Raw genomic sequence first — 19,595 nt, forward strand, 5'->3', positions numbered from 1 at the left:
CCAACCGCTGGGGAGGGCTCCTGAGTGGCCCCGAACTGCGGTGACATTTAGGTGGGCAGAGGAGTAAGACGCCTTCCTGGCAGGTGGCCCATGAACTATGGACTGAGAGCTGCCATGGGGAGTTAGATTGGCAATTTGGGGAGCATGGTGTGGGGGGTGCCTCCGGGTGCCGGCGGAAAAGGTGGGCTTTGACCCAGGACTCTGGGCAGAGATTGTGCCCATGTGAGGGGAGGGAGGCTCTTCTCAGACTTGGCCAAACTTCCGGGTTGTGCGAAGCCCAGGTGACATTAATTCCCAAGTATCAGGCAGTGAGGACGTGGGTTGAGCTGTGCTCTCGGAGCTGCAAGGGCCTCAGAAGTATCTGAACCAAAAAAGTTGCCATTCAGGCTGTGGACTGGATCTGATCTACCCAGTGTTTGGAGTAAATTATTGAGCAAGCTTAAGAGTGGGGAGGGCTCTGGCCCTCATCTTTGAGCCCAGGGGCCTGAAGTTGTAGGTAAGATTGCCTCTGAACTGTGTTCGTAAGTAAAACAGGAATGTGAGGACCACTGTTCTAATGTGACCTCAGAGAATGGGAAGGGACTTGCCCTGGGTTCCAGCAATGCAGGGCCCAGAACCGTCTTGGGGCTCGTGTGGCTGTGTATGCTGAGCCGGGAGTGCGGATGAGGGTGAGGAAGATCTCTCTTTCCTAGCAGGCGTACCTCTTTAGATGTGAGCTGGCACTTGGGGGATTTGCCCAATTTCCCACAAAGAACATGGAAGAAACTTTCCAATCTTTTAAAACCTTTAATAACAGACGTGTTCCCTACGTCTGGCCCTCCTACTCCCTCAGCTCTCTGGGGCTTAAAGCCCTCACTCCGGGTCTCCACATTATGTCAGGGGGGCCACAAGCTGCGGCGGCGGGGGGGGGAGTTTTGGGGGTGTTGCAGTCAGGTTACCTCCGGACAGGATCCCCTCAGTCTCCTGAGCCTCCAGGCTGGACCTGGTGGGGGGACACAGCCCCCCCAGGCCAGAGTCTTCTGGCCAAGAACAGCCTCGTGGGAGTTCTGAATCAAAGCCAGGGACAGAGGGCTGGAAGGCAGTGCTTCTCCAGAAGAGTCTACCACACACACCCAGGCACCTTTCCATCCACCCGTTCGCTTGCCAAATATTTATTGCACAACCGGTAGGCACCAGGCACCATGCTTGGTGCCAGACATGACGTGGTGAACAAGACACCCTCGGAGGGGCAGATGCCTGGTGGATTTGGGAGACTAAGGCCCAGCGGGTAGCAGGCTCCCCACAGATACCCAGCATGTCACGGCTGAACCCAGACCTGAAATGGATCCCCCACCCTCCTAAAGCTGCCCATCGGGCAGAGGCAACATCGGGGCGGCGGGGGAGACACTGGGTAGGAACATGGCCTGGACGCGTGGTGGGGAGTAGACCAGGGCTCCCGGTGGTCGCGGGTCAGCGGATGATGGAAATGTTCTGGTCGGCCACCGCAAAGACTGGGAAGAGGGGCCCGGAAAAGGGCACGTGGTGGGTGTGGAGCACCGTGCCAGAGGCCGGCTCGTAGAAGAGCAGTTCCTGCGCCTGCAAGTCTAGAAGCACGCCCAGCTGGGTGGGGCAGCGCAGCAGCCCCAGGGGCTCATGCTGCCCGTCGTGGGAGAAACGGAACTCCTGGTCGTAGCGGGAGAAGACCCAGGAGAAGGTGTTGTGGCCCAGACGAGAGTCACTGCCTGAGCCCTTGCGGGGCAGCTGGCCCAGGGCCACGCCCACCTTATAGGCACAACTGTTCTGGACGTTCACCATCCAGGTGTGCAGCCCAGCCTGGAAGGAGGTGGCCGCGAGGGCATTGGGCCAGTGGTCAAAGCGCTCGGGGGCATCTGCACAGGCCTTGGACTTCTTGGCATTGAAGGTCAGGGTCCTTCGATCATCTGACAGTTGCAGGAAGGGGCTGACGGTCCTCTCGTCGATACGCACGTCCTCCGTGCCTGCCAGGAAGAATTCTCAGAGTTGCCCAAGGCCCACCGTCAGCCCTAACCCGGTCCTGTCAGGCAGCAAAGGGCTGCCGCACCACCCACTGGCAGCATTACCTCACACAAGCCCTTTGCTCTCTCTGAGCCCCCAGCATCCTCATCGGTAAAATGGGGATCAATCGGACTTATCACAGGGTGGACGTGAGGACCAAATGGGATGATACATCTAAAGTGCCTAGCATTAATTAAGTGCTCAATAAGTTGTGGCCATGACAACAATAGTTATTATTAGTCTAAGACCCTCATCTGTAAACTAGAAAGAAGGCCCAGGAAGGAGAAGCAAGTTGCCCAAAGTCACACACCTAGTTGGTGGCAGGGCAAAATGAAGACCCAGCATTTTGTTCCCACATCTAGCACCCTGCACTGATCACAGTGCATTCCAGTTGAGGCCTATCTGCGGCCTCCAGATCAGATCTGCCCTAGGGGCAAGGCCCCCGGGAGCTAGGAAGGACCAGATCCGTACTTTCCGTACTTTCCAACAACTCACTGAATGGGACTGCCGGCAAAGCAGGTGCACTCTGATAAGAGAATGCAGCGCAGACAAGCTAGAGCTTGCACTAAACATTTAAGGCTAACACCCAAGGGAGGAGGGTTAAAACTGAGGAAAAATTCGGGGCGCCTGGGTGGCTCAGATGGTTGAGCGGCTGCCTTCGACTCAGGTCATGATCTCAGGGTCCTGGGATCGAGTCCCACATCGAGCTCCTTGCTTAGGGGGGAGCCTGCTTCTCCCTCTTCCTGCCACTCCCCCTGCTTGTGTTCTCCCTCTCTCTCCCTCTGGCAAATAAATAAAATCTTTAAAAAAAAAAAGCTAAAATATTAAACAACAACAACAACAACAACAACTGAGGAACAATTCAATCCATTACCCTAACCTCTTTGTGAATTGTGCAAACACCACAACCAGGAGCACAGAAGCTTCCACCTAGCTTGGGAGATTCTGCTTGGAGCAGTCCCGCACTAAGTGGGAATTCCCGCAGGAGAAGACCATGTCACGTTCACCTCCGTGGCCTTAGCATGCAACACGAGGCCAGGCCACAGTCGGCCTGAGTTAGTGGTTAAGTGAGTGAGGCGAATCCAGGCAGCTTAATTCTCGCTCCAGATGCTCTCCAGTTGGCCAGCACTTGTATCTTCTTAAAGAGAAACTCAGTTTCCAAGAAATAAAATACTAAGCTGTCCCACTTGGGCAGGACAGAGCTGTGACGTACATGGACAAGGTTTTTGTTAGAGCCTGCAGAACAGGCTGGTCTGGAAACGGGAAGGACCTGACCCAGCCGCCCCAGGCCTGTCCAGAACCCTGGCTTCACCGACAAGCCTGCATCTAGCATTACTGTTTGCTTTAGCTACCGTGCCAGATGTTCTATTCCCCAGTGTGACCCCGCGGCACACCCCAGCCAGCCAGCCGCCCAGTTGTTCCCGCTGGTGCAGGGTTCTACCAGCTCCTAACCTGAGAGGGACCCGAGAACCGCTGTCACCCAGAGTTGGGTGAGTCGGGGGCTCCGAATGCACTTCTCATTAAAGTTTAACTTGTGCGATTCCTGAGGATCCAAAATGCCCTCTGCTTCCTCGGTCCTTGTGGAAGGGGGGAAAAAAAGACAAATTCAGGAAGGTTCTGGAAATGGATCTGGATCAATAGAGAGTGATGAGAGAGTGATGAGAAAGGGACAGAAGTAATCTTCTTCCCATGAGGGCGACACCAAGATGGGCAGCCAGGCCCCACACAGGAGCCCCCTAAAAAGGCTTGAGCCAAACGGGAAGCAGGGCTCTCCCCTTGTGCCCCCCAGGAGCTTTAATTCCAGCAAGACGGGCAATTTCCAGGGAGGTAAATACTTGGTACCAGTATTAGAACTTGGAGTTGATCTGCTCTGTAGGAGAAACAACCTGCTGGGTCTCCAAGTTAGCAGCAGAACAGGGATGGGACCTAAGCCTCTTACACACCAGTCTTTCCACTCCCCTGTCCTATGTGGAGAAAATCCTTCCTCCTTCCAAAACCTACTGCAGCAAAACCTATTGGTTCAGTAAGAAGGTACAGCCATTCCTCTGCTTTTAAAATGCAAATACCCTTGAGGGATCCCACAAGAAGGGACTATCAGTTATCACCCCAACCATACATTAGTTCCAGCGCTTTGCTCCCAGTAGCTACCTCTCCTCAGCTCACAGGGGCACTGGGTTTGGCTGGAGGGAATATGGGAATGGAAGATGCCTAGGAGGGGAGAATTACCATTTATTAAGTATCCAGTTTCCTCTAGAGAATCTCATGTAATCTTTGCTGTAACCTGGGAGATAGCTGTTATCCCATTTGACAGGAAAGAACAGAGATTCAGAGAAAGCACTCAGCTAAAAAGGGGAGCTGGGTTCAAGTCCGGCCTCCATGCAAAAATAGAACAAACCCAGGCTGGAGTCCAGGCACTGTTCAACATAATTTTCCCCTTGATCTAAAATGAAAATGATCAACAGGGTGTAGGGCAAAGGAAGGATTCGCCAAGGAGCTTTGCAGGCCTCTGAACTGGGTTCTGAGAAAGAGCTTTCCCACCGCTTCTGACCCTGAGGATGGCTTTGAGATCAGGCAGCAGTTCTGAGAGCACACTCTCTTCTCCAATTCTCTGGCTCTGCCCATAATGAAGGAGCAGGCAGGGACAGTGGGGCACAGCTCATGGGTGCAAGCTCTTTGCAAGACTGTCACTGACTGTCCTGGCTTGGGAAGAGCAAGGTGACCAGAGCCCTAGAAAAGCTAAGAGCAGGCTCTGGTAACAAAGGCTCTTTGTGGTCAGGACAAGAGAGGGGCTGTTGCCATCTTCCCAAAGCACTGAAGCTGGGGCTGGGGGGGGCGGGGGCAACCATCAGGTGGGGAGGAGAGAGGAACCCATGTCGGCCGCGCTGAGCCAACCCAAAGCAAACCTGAGGACAGTCAGAGACACTAGAACCTAGACAACTATCTGGTCCAGCACCTCATGGTTCAGAAGGGAAAACCCATGGGGATGCCGGAGTGGCTCAGTTGGTTAAGTGTCTGCCTTTGGCTCAGGTCATGATCCCAGGGCCCTAGGATCGAGCCCCACTGCTCGCCGTGCTTGTGCTGTTCACGCTCGCTTTCTCTCTCTGACAAATAAATAAACAAAATCTCTCTCTCTCTCTCTCTAAGTATTTTGTTGTTATTGTTTTAAAAGCCTAAGGAATAGGGGCGCCTGGGTGGCTCAGATGGTTGAGCGTCTGCCTTCGGCTCAGGTCGTGATCCCAGGGTCCTGGGATCGAGTCCCGCATCAGGCTCCCAGCTCCTTGGGAGCCTGCTTCTCCCTCTGCCTCTCTCTCTCTCTCTCTCTCTCTCTGTCTTTCATGAATAAATAAATAAATAAATAAATAAATAAATCTAAAAAAAAAAAAAAAGCCTAAGGAATAAATTCCAGATTAAATCAGGAATTCTAGCAGGATCGCTCCCTGCTCGGCGGGGAATGTGCTTCTCCCTCTGACCCTCACCTGTCTCATGCTCTCTCTCTATCTCTCAAATACATGAATAAAGTCTTTAAAAAAAAAAAAAAGGAAACAAAAAACACACCAAACACCGTTAAGAACTTTGTGGGCACAACTGGCAACATTTGAATATGGACTGTATATTAGATAATAGTGTTACATCAACATTAAATTTCCTGAGCTTAATAGTGACACTAGTTATGTAAGAGATTGTCTTTGTTCTTGAGAGAAAGATGCTGAAGCATTTAGATGTAAAAGGTCTCGCTTTCAGCAACTTACTCTCAAATAGGTCAGAAAAAGTAAGTGCCATATATTCACTTGTTAAATAGGTAGGACGGAAGAGACAAACAGACCAAGAAGGAGAGCAGATGTGGCAAAATACTAACAATCAGGATTTCTAGGTGAAGCTCCTTATACTATTTTTGCAACTTTTCTCCACATTTGAAATATTTCAAAAAAAAAAATTTAAAGATCAATTTTTTTCCCCAAAAATCAGAGCAGCTTGAAATTGAAGACAGGATGGTTTTAGAGGAAGATGAAGAAGGTAAAGGAGAAAGAGAAGACTAGCAGAAGTGTGGAAATATTAAAAGAGGGAAAAAGTAGGAACAAGCCAAGCATTTAAAGGAGACCATAAAATAAAGTTGGGGGCATCCATACTGGGGGATGTCTTCACAGACTTGCTGAAGAGTGAGGTAAATCTGTACATGGAGAGATCCAAGAGGGCCTAGTAAGTTACAGAACAGCAAGTATTAAAACAATCCCAATTGTGTTAAAAATATATATTTTTAGAGGTAAACAAGCCCAGACATACTATCTAGGACTCTATTTACATTGGAAAAACCACAAGATACATATCTGACTGTTAAAGCTGATCACCTCAGGGAATAGGATTGGGAAGGGGTAATGGAGACATAAAAACAAATTTTTTTTTAAGTAGTCTCTATGCCCAATGTGGGCCTTGAACTCACAATCCTGAGATCAAGAGTCACATGCTCTACCGAATGAGCCAGCCAGGCGCCCCGAGACATTTTAAATTTTCAATGGTTTTATATTGATGGCATTCTTTTCTCTTTCTCTCATGCACACGTATTACTGTTGAAATTTAAATATAAAAATAGTTAAGAAGAATGGGCTGTGCTCCCCAGATACAGCTCTGAAATCTCTCACAGAAGATGTAAGAGTTTAATTTCTTTGCCTGGCAAATTACATCCTCTTGGCCACTTCCTCGGGCTCTTGGCTCTTAGTCTTTCAGAACCCAGGGAGAGCCTGGTGAAGGGCTTTTATTATTGCTTCATTAAAGTGCAAATTTTGAGTGGTGGTTAACACAGACTTAGGTTTCAGAGACCCTTTTGTCAGAGAAAGGGGGACTGAGGCGGAGAAGACGGTGATGGGACAGGTGTTGGGTGGGGGTCCACGCCCCAGCTCTGGGGCACAGGCAAGTCCCCGACCCTCTCTGAGCCTCAGTATCTTCTTTCTTTCTTTCTTTTTTTAAGATTTTTTATTTATTTATTTGACAGAGAGAGAAAGACACAGCGAGAGAAGGAACACAAGCAGGGGGAGTGGGGAGAGGGAGAAGCAGGCTTCCCGCCGAGCAGGGAGCCCGATGCGGGGCTCGATCCCAGGACCCTGGGATCATGACCTGAGCCGAAGGCAGACGCCTAACAACTGAGCCACCCAGGCGCCCCTGAGCCTCAGTATTTTCATCTGTAGATGGGGGTATAAAACACTCCAATAGGGGGACTGGTTATTTTGTAGCAGGGTAACATTTCAGAAAGCTCTTGGCAAGCCTCTGATCGCTAAGTGTTTCTTTCACTACCCTTGCACAGGGATCTAAAGCAGTTCTCCCAAGTCACAGGCAGGAAGACCCCTGTCCAGGGAGCATGGCTCCAGGGCAGGCACACGGTGGCACGGCACGCCTTGGGCTTTCGCCCTGGAGCAGCAGGACCTGAATGCAACGGACTAGTTACAGGCCTGCAGGCAATGGTCTCCATTTGCCCAGGCAACTGACAGGGCTATACTCACCTTTCAAAAATCTCCTGCTCCTTCTGCTGTGAGAAAAGAAAACAGAGTCAGGCTTGGTATCAGGAACTCAGCAGGTAGTCAAGATCTGAATATATTCAACAGGTATGGAGGGTGCCACACGGACAGACTCTAGAATAAAGCATTCTGTTCCTGCTTTAAGACCCAAAACAAAGCTACCTGGGTTCTTCTTCACACACCTCCACACCGCGCACTCAGAATGACTCAGTCTCCCGTGCCTGGTGGCATCCTGCGTTTCCCTAAACCACACTGCAGGGCGATGTATTTACTAACACCTCACCCCCCACCAAGACTGCCAGCTCCTGGATGGCGGGGACTCTTTCTGAATCTTCTCTTGTGACCATCCCAGCGTTTAGGACAGAATGTGCTCTGTCCGTGGAAACTGTGTGACTCAATCAATGCACAATCTAGGACAGCGATGGAAACTGCCCTACTTGAACTGCAGAACAGCTCGGTTGTTCCACATTCAGATTTCTCTGCTTGGCATATTTACTCAGATGTCAGATTGTCCCATTAAAACTCCAAGTATCTGCATCTCTATATAAAGTATTTTGCAGGGATATGTACATAAATATTACCCACGGTAGTTTCTGGGGCCATTCCCTCCCTCTGCACACTTCTGAACCCTCTCTCTAGCTCTCCACTTCCTTTAACGTAGCCGTTCCTCTTTATCTTTCAGGCACTAGCTTTGAAGTTATTTCATCCAGGAAGCCTACCCTGACCACTGCCACCCGAAAGCCTGGACCGTGGGGTCTCTAGCTCCCAGTGATGTCCTCTACAGAAGACATAACCCTCCATCATCAGTTTATGGATTCGTCTCCTTCGTAAGGCCACGAGGCGCTAACAGCTGTATCCTGTAACTCCACCCCGTGGCACAACAGCACATGGTAGACACCAGTCAATGTCTGCTCACTATTGAAAGAATGGTTAGCAGGTGCAAAAAAAAAAAAAAAATCTGTTTAATTTTATTCCCTTGCCTAATCCCTGCTCCAAATTATCCTTATCCACCCAACTCTTACCAATAAATATTCTCGCTGTTTTAGACTTGGGGGTGTCTGGTCCACTGGTTGTGTCCTCACCCCTGCCTGACTTACAATCAGCTGGAGGTCATCCAGATGGGTGAGCATGCCCACCAGGCTGGTCCGGATGGTGTCGAGCTTCTGCAGCGCCTCAGTCCAGTGGACTTGCTGTGTCAGGATGCTCTGGTGGGCCCGCTCTTCTTCGCCATGCACCTGTTCCAACAAACGCTGCTCCTCACTCTCACACAGACTCCTCACCACAGCTAGCCTCTGGATGACCAGTTCCCGCGCCGCGCTAGCCGTGCTCTGATGAGGGATAACACAGAGAATCGGGTCCTAGCAAAGCCCCAGTCAATATTAAGAGGCTTTGGGCTCAGTGGGAAGGAGTGCTGGGATTGATTAGCCATGTCTGCCACAGGCACAGTAATGGAAGAAACAGGTGCTTAAGCCATCCCAGCCTTAAGAGTCCCCAATATGGTTTAGGGTAAAGAAATATAAGATTCAGACATCCAGGTCATATCTCATAGAGCTGGGATCACAGAATGGAAGAGCTGGGTTAGGGTTAGTGGGCGTGGTCTAGAGATAACTAGAATCAATTATTTCATAGTTGAGAATACCAAGGTCAAGGGACCAAGGTCAGAGAATTATAGAATTGTAGAGTGAAAGAGCCTACAAAGTCATCCCCATCAACAGGATCCATGCCAACAGTTGATATTCTAACTAGGTCTGAGTGAAAAAAATCTCATTCTTTCCTAAATCTGTCCATTCCAATGGCTTCCATGGTAGAATTCTTATTCATGCCAGGGGGCATGCCATCCACTCCAGTGAAGCTAATGTGTGTCTCCTAGTAATTAGCACAGGGTCTAGCACACAGTAGGTACTCAAATAGTTACTGAATGACTGAGGAGAAAGTTTCTTCTGACTAAGTCAAAAATCTCTTGGTAGCATTCACAGGCCAAGTCAGGGACAGACCTGGGACTAGAACCCAGTTCTTTTGACTCTCAGTCCAACACGATTCCCTTTCCCCCAGTGCCATTGGACAATCAGTCCTCCCAAAAGGCTGCATGAAACACCTGCACTCTTGCCAGACAAGGGACAGTAGAACAGTCTCCTTCATGCCAGAACGTCAGGAATAGCCAGCAGTTTTCTCTGTGCCCTGCCTGTGCAGACCTGCTCTGTATAGGTAATGACCCCTGCTTTACAGAAGAAACTGAGACCCACAATTTGCCCAGGGGAGAGGAAGAGAGTGAATGGCCTAAGTGAACCCAGGAGTTAGTTCTGACTCCAACTTCAGTGTCCCCTGAGCCAACATAACACACTAGTTAGGAAGTTAGGCTTTATTTTATTTTAAAGATTTTATTTATTTATTTGTCCGAGAGAGACAGAGCACAAGCGGGGGGAGGGGCAGAAGGAGAGGGACAAGCAGGCTCCCCACTGAGCAGGGAGCCTGATGTCAGGCTCGATCCCAGGACCCTAAGATCATGACGTGAGCCGAAGGCAGATGCTTAACCGACTGAGCCACCCAGGCGCCCCAGGAAGTTAGGCTTTAGAGACAGTGCCTAGATTTAAACCTTAGCTGATTCACCTACTCTCTGTAGGATGTTGAGCACATTACTGATCTTCCCTATGCCTCAGTTTTCTAATCTGCTAAATGAGGATAATAATAGTACCTACAACATGAGGTTATTGTGGAAGATTAAATGAGTTAATACATACAAAGTGCACAGAACAAAGCCCAGCACATAAGTGTTCAACACCATTAGCTATTGTTCTCTCTATCCCACCTTGCTGCCTTGCCCACAGGGGTGGGTGCCCTTAGCCATGTTTGTACTATATATGTGATCAGGACCAAGAACATACCCTAGCCCAAGATGCAGCAGATACTCTCTCACTAGAAGACTGTAATCAATTTCAACACATTTCTCGATTCATTCCCAGAAAAGTGTAGCAGAGAAAAAAAATTTCCCTTTCCAAAGATATGCCAGAATAAACTAAACACTGTCCTAAAACAAAGCACAGAAATGCTGGAAAATAGCCCAAAGCATCCTTTTAAAAGTCAACTTTCTCAAAAAAAAAAAAAAGTCAAGCTTCTCTGGCAGCTAAGTAAAGGAAATCCCCTGGAGTCCAAGCGTACGTAGAAAGGAAATTAAAAACTGGTGTAATCGAGAGCAGGGACTCTATTGCCCTGAATGCGGCTTGTGATTTATTTTAGAATTTTACACTCCTCTAAACTTAAGAGCCCAGTACAGACAGAATTATATGGAAAAATAGACAAATCCACAGCATGATATGAAACTATAAATGCTCCTTGCCTCCAATCAGTAAATATGGCAGATAAAAAATTAGTAAGTATAGAAAAGATTTGAATGTGAAACATTTACCTAAAGTGACTGTGTTTTAGGGCACAGAGCAAGTCTTAACAAATTTCGAACAACTGATATGCAGACTACAATGAAGTTAAGTGAGAAATTAGTGGAAAAAATAACAATGATAATTTTTAAAAGTAAAACCATACATCTGGAGATATGGAGATTTAAAAACCTATTTCTAACAACACATAGTAAAATAAATCATAGTGGACATTTAAAAATACTTATAACTGAATGAAAATATTGCATCAGAAAATGTGAGAGCAATACATAGAAGGAAATATATGGCTTAAATGCTGACCTTGAGAAAGAAGACAGACGAAAATTAACAGACTGTGTTCAGCTGAGGGAGTTAAATAACAATGGTGTATATCTCCCCCTAAAAAAAATTAAAAGGAAAAAAATGATAAAGATAAGAGGAAGGGACACCTGGGGCGCCTGGGTGGCGCTTAAGCGTCGGTTAAGCGTTTGCCTTCGGCTCAGGTCATGATCCCAGGGTCCTGGGATCAAGCCCCGCATCAGGCTCCCTGCTCGGCAGGGAGTCAGCTTCTCCCTCTCCCTCTGCCCCTCCGCCTGCTTGTGCTCTCTCTCTCTCTCAAATAAATAAAATCTTAAAAAAAAAAAAAAAAAAGGGAGGGGCGCCTGAGTGGCTCAGTCGTTGGGCGTCTGCCTTCGGCTCAGGTCATGATCCTGGCGTCCTGGGATCGAGCCCCGCGTGGGGCTCCCTGCTCAGCGGGAAGCCTGCTTCTCCCTCCTTCTCTCACTCCCCCTGCTTGTGTCCCCTCTCTCGCTGTGTCTCTCTGTCAAAATTAATTAATTAATTAATTAATCTAAAAAAAAGGAATCATACAATATGCACTCCCATGCCTGGCTTCTTAAAAAAAAAAAAAAAAAAGAGGAAGGGACACCTGGGTGGCTCAGTCAGTTGAGTGTCTGCCTTTGGCTCAGGTCCCGCACTGGGCTCCTAGCTCAGTGGGGAGCCTGCTGCTCCCCCTGCTTGTGCTCTTTCTGTCTCTCTCTCTGACAAATAAATAAATAAAATCATAAAAAAAAGATACGAGGAAATAATGATTTTTTTGTTTTTTGTTTTTTTTTTTTTAAAGATATAAAAGAGGGGCGCCTGGCTGGCTGGGTCGGAAGAGCATGTGACTCTTGATCTCGGTGTTCTGAGTTCGAGCCCCACGGTATAGAGATCACTAGAAAAAAATAGATAAACTTAAAAAAAAAAAGATCCAAACGAGAGATCAAAATACTAAAAGCTGGTTCTTTGAAAAGACTTTTAACAAAATAGACAAACCAGTGGCAACTTTAATCAAGATTAAGAACAACTTGGGGGGGCACCTGGGTGGTTCAGTCGGTTAAGCATCTGCCTTTGGTTCGGGTCATGATCTCAGGGTCCTGGGATCGAGCTCCATGTTGGGCTCCCTGCTCAGCGGGGAGCATACCTCTCCCTCTCCCTCTCCCCCCCACCGACTTGTACTCTCACTCTCAAATAAATATCTAAAAAAATAATTTAAGAACTTTATGGCATTACATTTAAAAATAGACAAAGTACATAATTTATCTAGAAAAAAATTACTAAAATTAAAGAAAAAGAAAGAATCCTTTACTCATGGTGGGAAATGAATCAGTAGTTAAAATCCACCTGCAAAAAATAACACCAAGCCCAGATAGTTTTACAGGGGGTGTCACCAAATATTCAAGGCACAAATAATTCCAATCTTAACACAGATTCCTCCAGTGAAAACAGAGGTTCCAATTCATTTAATAAGATTTATAGAACCTCAATATCAAAATCTGATAAGGACTATACAAGAAATGAAATTCATAGGCTAATCTCACTCCTGAGTATAGACACAAAAATCCTTAAACACACACACACAAAACCCCAAACTAAGATTAGCAATCCAACCTCAGAAATTTTGTATAACGATTATACAAGGAGAAGGAGAGGAGTGGGGGGCTCGGTGATAAAAGGGTAGCACAAGGGATCCTTATGATAGAACTGCTCTGTATCTTGGTTGTAGGAGAAGTCACACGAATCTACACATGTGATAAAACTGCACAGAACTAAATACACACACACAAAGGAACGCATATTAAACTGGTGAAATGTGCATAAGGTAGGTTGTATGGATGTCAATGTCCTGGCTATGATACTGTACTATATAGTTAGGTAACATGTTATCATTGGGGGAAACTGGATGAAGGGTACAGGGGATATGGCTCTATGATTATTTCTTACAACCAAACGTGAATCTACAATTATCTCAAAATTTAAAGTAAAAAAAAAAATACATATGATCAAGCTTACTTGGTTTTCCCCAGGAATTCAGGATGGTTTAGCATTAGAAACTTTTTTTTTTTTTTAGATTTTATTTATTTATTTGACGCACAGAGAGATAGAGAACACAAGCAGGGGGTGCGGCAGGCAGCGGGAGAGGGAGAAGCAGGCTCCCTGCCGAGCAGGGAGCCCAACGTGGGACTCGATCCCAGGACCCTGGAATCACGACCTGAGCCGAAGGCAGATGCTTAACCAACTGAGCCACCCAGGTGCCCCTAGAAACTCTTATTAATGTATTACCATGTTAACAGATTGATGGGGGACAAAGCATATCTATAAACTGACAAATGGCATCATTAAGAACCTACGGCAAATGTGATAAATAATGGAAAATAGAAGCAATCAGAAGAGAATTACACAAGCTCTGTCTATCACCTGCCCATCTACCTGCACCGGCACCCCTACACTCTGCCTTCCCTGTTTCTGCGGATGAAAGCTCATGCTCTTACCTACAGCTAACTTTCCATTTGTTAGCCTATACCCCGCCCTCCTTGCTATACCTGGTTATCCTTTCTCCTCCACTATTAATTTTCCCCTCTCTACCAGATAATGCCTACCAGCATACAGAGAGTAATTTCTGCATCTTAAAAATAAAATACCCTCTTGATCTCATACCCCCTCCCCCACTATCAACCCATTTCTCAGCTCCCTTCTTACAGCAGAAGTCCTCAAGGTTTGGCTGTGCCAACTCTCCCAAATTACTCTTCTGTTCTCTGAAACCCACTCTGATCAGGCTTCCACCTTACCACTCTACAAAACATTCCCCATCCCATCACAATCTCCAGTGATGAACATGTTACTAAATCCAATGGCCCACTCTCATTTCTCACCTTGCTTAACCTCTGCAACATCTGACATCCCACCTCCTTGAAACCTCTTATGTGGACACAACACTCTCAGTTTGACTCCTATCTCATTCACTGCTCCTACCTTAGGGCTTTTGCACTTGCCATTCCCTTTTTCTAGAACTCTTCCCCCATATACCTGGTCCATTCCCTCACCTTCTATAAATTTTGTGCAAATATCAATACTTAATTAGGTCATTCCTCACCACAGCATATACAATTGCAACACCCCCACTGCCCCCGTTCTCAAAAAAGGAATGTCCTCCTTCCTGTGTTAAACTTCTCCATAGCACCGGGCGCCTGGGTGGCTCAGTTGGTTAAGCAACTGCCTTCGGCTCAGGTCATGATCCTGGAGTCCCGGGATCGAGTCCCGCATCGGGCTCCCTGATCAGCAGGGAGTCTGCTTCTCCCTCTGACCAAACCCCCTCTCATGCTCTCTCTCTCTCTTTCTCTCTCTCAAATAAATAAATAAAATCTTAAAAAAAAAAAAAAAAACTTCTCCATAGCACCTTTGACCTTATGACATAGTGTGTATTTAATTATTGGCCTTCCCCCAACTCCCCACCCCCTGGCCAACCATGTAAGTTTCACGGAAACAGAAATTTCCATATGTTTTGTTCACTGTGGAATCTCTAGCACATAGAACAACGGTGCTTGGCATGTGATGGGTACTCAACAGATTTGTTAAATACATACATAAATGGTGAAATGCTGTGAGTACACTCCTTGAAGTCAGCATCTGCTACACTTGCTTCTATTCAACACTGTACTGAGGTCCTAGCCAGTGCAGTCAAGACGGGAAAATAAAAAGGATGAAGAAAAAGAGACAGAGAGAGACAGAGGAACCATCATGCTAAGAGAGGCAGGACTGGACACAGAATAGCTGCCTGGCCTCCTGGCAGCATCTTCTTTCCTGGTTCTCATCCCCTTCAGGTTCTGAGAGGCTTCTGTATCCTGCTGGGAAATTCCCTGTTTTTGCGCAAACTAGTTCAACTGGGTTTCGTTCTACACAATCAAAAGAACCTTGACTAAGACCATGCAAAGCCTGCTCCATTGTCCATGTTGGTGAAGGAAGGAGGGGATGTACAGAAAGAAATTCATAGCCCCGACCCGTGAGGGGCATACCTGAGAATGAGGACGTAGCATTGGCAATGGGGGCAACTGGCTAAAGGATCAGCAGTGGCAGGTAGCTGAAGGAGCACTGGCCTGGGAGTCAGAAGATCCAGGTCCTGGATCTGACTCTGGCAGGAGGCTGTGGACCTTGAGCAAGTCAATTACCCTCTAGGCAACCCACTTCCCCATCTGTAAACAGGGATGTTACTGCCACCTACTGCATAAGACTGGCATAAAGAACACTCCACGTCAAAGTCCAGAGGTTATTTTATAATTCAGGGGCTGACCACGAAATACTTAGATGGTGGAAGAATGCTACCTTTTCTGACCCTTTACCCCAAGAAAGTCATTTTCCAGCAGTATTTGCCCCAGTGTGGTACTGGGAATAGTCCTCTCTGCCCAGATGATAAAACCACAGCTCAGAGAGATGGGAAACGGCGCATGCCCTTCCTGGGCATCGGCTTTGCTAGGAGCACAGTGAGTCTGTGAGACTGGTCCATGCTCCTAAGGCTGGAGTCTTGTCCTAGGAGGGGTCCAGAGCAGAGAGGAAGGAGAACTACCTACCGCTGCTCTCTGGTTCTTCCCTGGCAGGACCTCAGCCACATACTTGGCGATGCTGGCACTGTGGAACTGCAGCCTCTCACACTGGTCCACAATCTTGTTCTGCAATATAAAGGACACCTATGGCACCTTGATCCACGTTGATCCATTCACTCCATCCCCATGATATCCCCCCTCAGCCACTTGCATCCCAGACCTTGTTATTACTGAAAACTATAGCACCTCCAAAATCTTCATTTCAAGGGGCCCACACCCGGCCCACCCCTTCCATCCTTCCAGATTACTAACTCTAGATCCTTCAGTCCAACCATTCTTCGGCTCAGTTGAAGCCGCTGATACATTAGTCTTACCACTTTTCGGTGTCTATCACCCACTTTGTGGCCTCAGTTCCCTCCTTCTCCTAAATTCGGTGGCCCATCATCATAATCACTTTCCTGCATATGCTCGCAGCGTTCCCTCTGACCCAGCTCCCTGGCTCTCCACACCTGAGTGGAAAGAACACGGCTTCCCTAAGTTATCCCCATTCATTAAACAATACCAGCAATCATCAACCTCATTACCCCAACCCAAACCCCGGGGTTACTCTCCAACCCCGCATGTATCTAATCCCTCAGTGAGTCCTATCAGCCCTGACTCCAAAGTCTCTCTCTCTCTCCTCTGGCCACTTCTGGTCACCTCCACTCTTGCTATTCGCCCCCACAGTTAGCCACGACCACCTTGGGTCAGGAGATTAGGTCAGGTCATGTCCCTGCTCAAAATCCTCCAATGGCTTTCCAGCACACTCACAGTGAGATCAAGCTTCCCACTTTAGCCAACAAGGGACTGTCTGATGGGACTCTGCCTATTGCTCCGAAGCCACCTCCTAGCACTCTCCACTCTGGCCTTCTTTCTGTCCCATAAACACACCAAACTCGTCCTGACAACAGCGGCTTTGCACCTGTTCCTTCCTCTGCGTCCAGCCGTACAAGTCCCCTGCCCCACTCCATTCAGGGTCACCTCCTCAGAAGCCCTCCCCGACCATCCCACAGCCCATTCTCTTACTTTGCTTATTTTTCTCACTTGCATTTATCACTCCTCTGCCTGTACATTCTGGGTGTGTTTACTTGTTTTGTATCTCTCCCCCCGCCACTAGAACATGAGCACCATGACTTTGACTTGTTTGCTATGGGCCACTACCTAGAAGAAAGTTCCTCCTACACATAGAGGCCCTGGATAAATATTTTTTGAATGAATGAACCTCTACTTCTGTGACCATAAAAGGTTCAGTGGTTCACTTCGGCCAGAGCTATGAGCGTCCCCCAGGAGAGCAGCGGAGACTTTTAGAAATGAAGAAGCTAAAGCCCACAGAGAAGTGACCTGCCAGGCCCCTGCTTTTCCACTCCATTTCCACAGGTACTTGGACTCCTTCGTAGCCAACAGCTCCTCCACTGCTTCAGCTCTGCCCTGGTTCCATCTGCCAAAAGGCAACTCGGCCTCTTCCAGGAAGCCCTTGCAAATCCTTCCCGCCCCACAGTCAGGAATTCGTCTGACGCTTCACTGGTCCAAATACTAAGTGAAAGAACTGAGCTGGCTGGGGACAGAGCTGTGATCAGCACACACCAGGGGGCTAAGGACACCAAGCCTAACTTCCAAAAAGCTACAGGACAAGAACCCGGAAGGTAAGAGAGAAGTTGTTGAATGGTAACCATCTTGCCCTGGGCCAAAATTTCTTTGCTGGCTAGAGGGATAGCGGAAGGGGTGTGTAAATGCCATAATATACTCAAAATTGGAGGGAGAAGGCAAGAAACCCCTCCCTCCAGGCAAAGGAGATGAACGTGTTTAGGGCATCAGTAGGGTTCAGGGAAGGCGCCCTGGGCAGACTGGCATTCCAAATCAAGTACCCCGCCTGCCACCCTGCCCCAGCCTTCATACTCCTTCCACCACTCAGATTCAGCTCTGATGGCAACTTTTTTTTTTAAGGTTTTTATTTAATTCTCACACCCATTAGCACCACTTCCTCCCTCCACTGAGGCTAAGAGGTGGTTTTCTCTTTTCTCTTTTCTCTGAGCAAGTCAATGACTCCCTTGGTCCAACTCCTGAATATTAGAAACCTTGGAGGAGTTACCGCCCTGTTTTGGGCCTCAGTTTGCTCATCTATAAAATGGAAGTTGGCTATCACTTCAAAAGTTTGGTCTGGATGGAGTGAGATGATGGATATTGAAGTGCTTTGGCGCTAAGTTTCCACCCATTATGAAAGTTTATTACACCACATTATCCAAGTTTATTTTCATCGCCACTACTGATGATGGATAGTGGTGACAGGTAGGGCCAACCAGGAGCTTTCAGGTGTCACTGAGTAAGTGAATCCCTCCGGGCCAGTCACGTGTGTTTATTTCCCTGCAGTCTGAGTCCCCAGCGAGAGCCCTCAAGCCTCACAGGTGGGCAGAGCACTCGGTGAGGTTGGGGAAATCAAGAGGCTTAATCAAATTGCAAGGAAATCCCCTGGGACCACAACTAGGGTGGAAGGAGGGAGGAAAACCCAGGGTAACTTCGACTCCCCAGTCTCAGACCAGGGGTGGGTGGTGATGAAGGTGACCAGCGCGGAGCTAAACTGGAGTGGACATGGGGAGGAACTCTAGGTGAAGAGATCCAGCAGGAACCTCTTGAGATCCTACCCGCCCCCTCCGTTTACCCAGGTGGAACCAGTTTGGAGTACAGTCAAGGCCAACCCCAAAGGGAAAAGAAATCACCCCATCAGGAAGCCCGAAGGGTGGACGAGGGGAGGGGCTTTGAGCCCAGGGGTTGAGGAGGGAGGAGGGCCAGCTTTTATCTCAGGTCAGCTTCCATGGGGCGGGACGTGGGACACACGGAGTCCGGGGCAAGGCCAGGCCCGGCTCTCACCGCCCCCCCCCCCCACCCCGCAACAAAGCAACGAAGGAAGAGTGGGCAGCTCGAGCCGCCACTATGTGGTAGACTAAAGAGCATTTCACCCATTATCTTATGTCTCTCGCACAACACCCCCAATAAACACGCGCTATTATTGCCCTCAAACTACAGATGAGGGCGCTGAGGCCCGGAGACCAGACTGCGAGGGAGGTGGGGAGGAGGCGGGATTCGAACTCAAGTCCTCACGACTCCAGAGGCCACACCCTTAACCGCCTAGCTCCACAGCCAGTGGCCCCGCCGAGCCTGGGCTCCTGGGCCGGCTACCAGGTCCCCACCGGGTCCCTCTCGGCACGCCACCCCGGTGTCCCCTCCCTCCGGAGCCCACCCGCCCCCCGCCTTCCGGCGCCCCCGTCCGCTCACCCGCAGCTCTTCCGCGCGCTCCTCCGCCCGGCGGATGCGGTGCCCCCGGCAGCGGCCGCCCAGCCCCGCGCAGGCGGCGCACACGGGCCGTCGCTCGGAGCAGCAGAACCAGCTCAGAGCCTGGCCGTGCTCCGGGCACAGCGGCCCCAACCCGGGCCCTGCGCTCTCCACAGACATGGCCGAGCGCCGGGCGCCGCGCGCTCCACCTGTCGCAGGTGACTGCTGGGCGGAGCCTCCCCGACCCCGCCCCCGGGCCCCGACAGGCGGCCCCGCGCGTCGGCCACCCCCCTTGCGGCCCGCCTGTCCTCGCCGCGGGGTGGGCGCCCTCTCGGCGCCCGGGTCCGCGTCGCCGACCCGACCCCCGCGCAGGGTCCGCCCGCTTTAGCCGGCTCTGTGATTTTCTGCTGAATTAAGTCGCCTTGTATGCGTGTTAGTTTTATGACAAACGTAAAACACCGAATATTAATGTGACCGTAGGAAACTTAATTGAGCACTTATTAAGTGCCAGACTTTTGCTAAGCACCTTGAAGCGTTTT

At 49.0% G+C, this 19,595-nt stretch overlaps 1 protein-coding gene across 2 annotated transcripts; it reads right to left on the minus strand.

Annotated features, from left to right (window-relative positions):
- Positions 1–772: 772 nt before the first annotated feature.
- BSPRY (B-box and SPRY domain containing) lies at positions 773–19,262 on the minus strand. Of its 2 annotated transcripts, XM_027615174.1 has the most exons (6): positions 19,060–19,262; positions 15,778–15,876; positions 8,618–8,848; positions 7,506–7,531; positions 3,466–3,590; positions 773–1,976 (listed from the first exon to the last, which is right to left on the minus strand). In XM_027615174.1, the coding sequence occupies exons 1-6, from the start codon at positions 19,234–19,236 to the stop codon at positions 1,450–1,452; spliced, it is 1,185 nt and encodes a 394-aa protein (XP_027470975.1). In that variant the 5' UTR covers positions 19,237–19,262; the 3' UTR covers positions 773–1,449. The 2 variants fall into 2 exon arrangements, with proteins under 2 accessions (XP_027470975.1, XP_027470976.1); XM_027615175.2 differs by lacking the exon at positions 3,466–3,590 and having other exon boundaries at positions 1,781–1,976.
- Positions 19,263–19,595: the final 333 nt, after the last annotated feature.

This window comes from Zalophus californianus, chromosome 13 (genome assembly GCF_009762305.2).
Source record: "Zalophus californianus isolate mZalCal1 chromosome 13, mZalCal1.pri.v2, whole genome shotgun sequence".
In the NCBI taxonomy this organism is placed as follows: Eukaryota; Metazoa; Chordata; class Mammalia; order Carnivora; family Otariidae; genus Zalophus; species Zalophus californianus.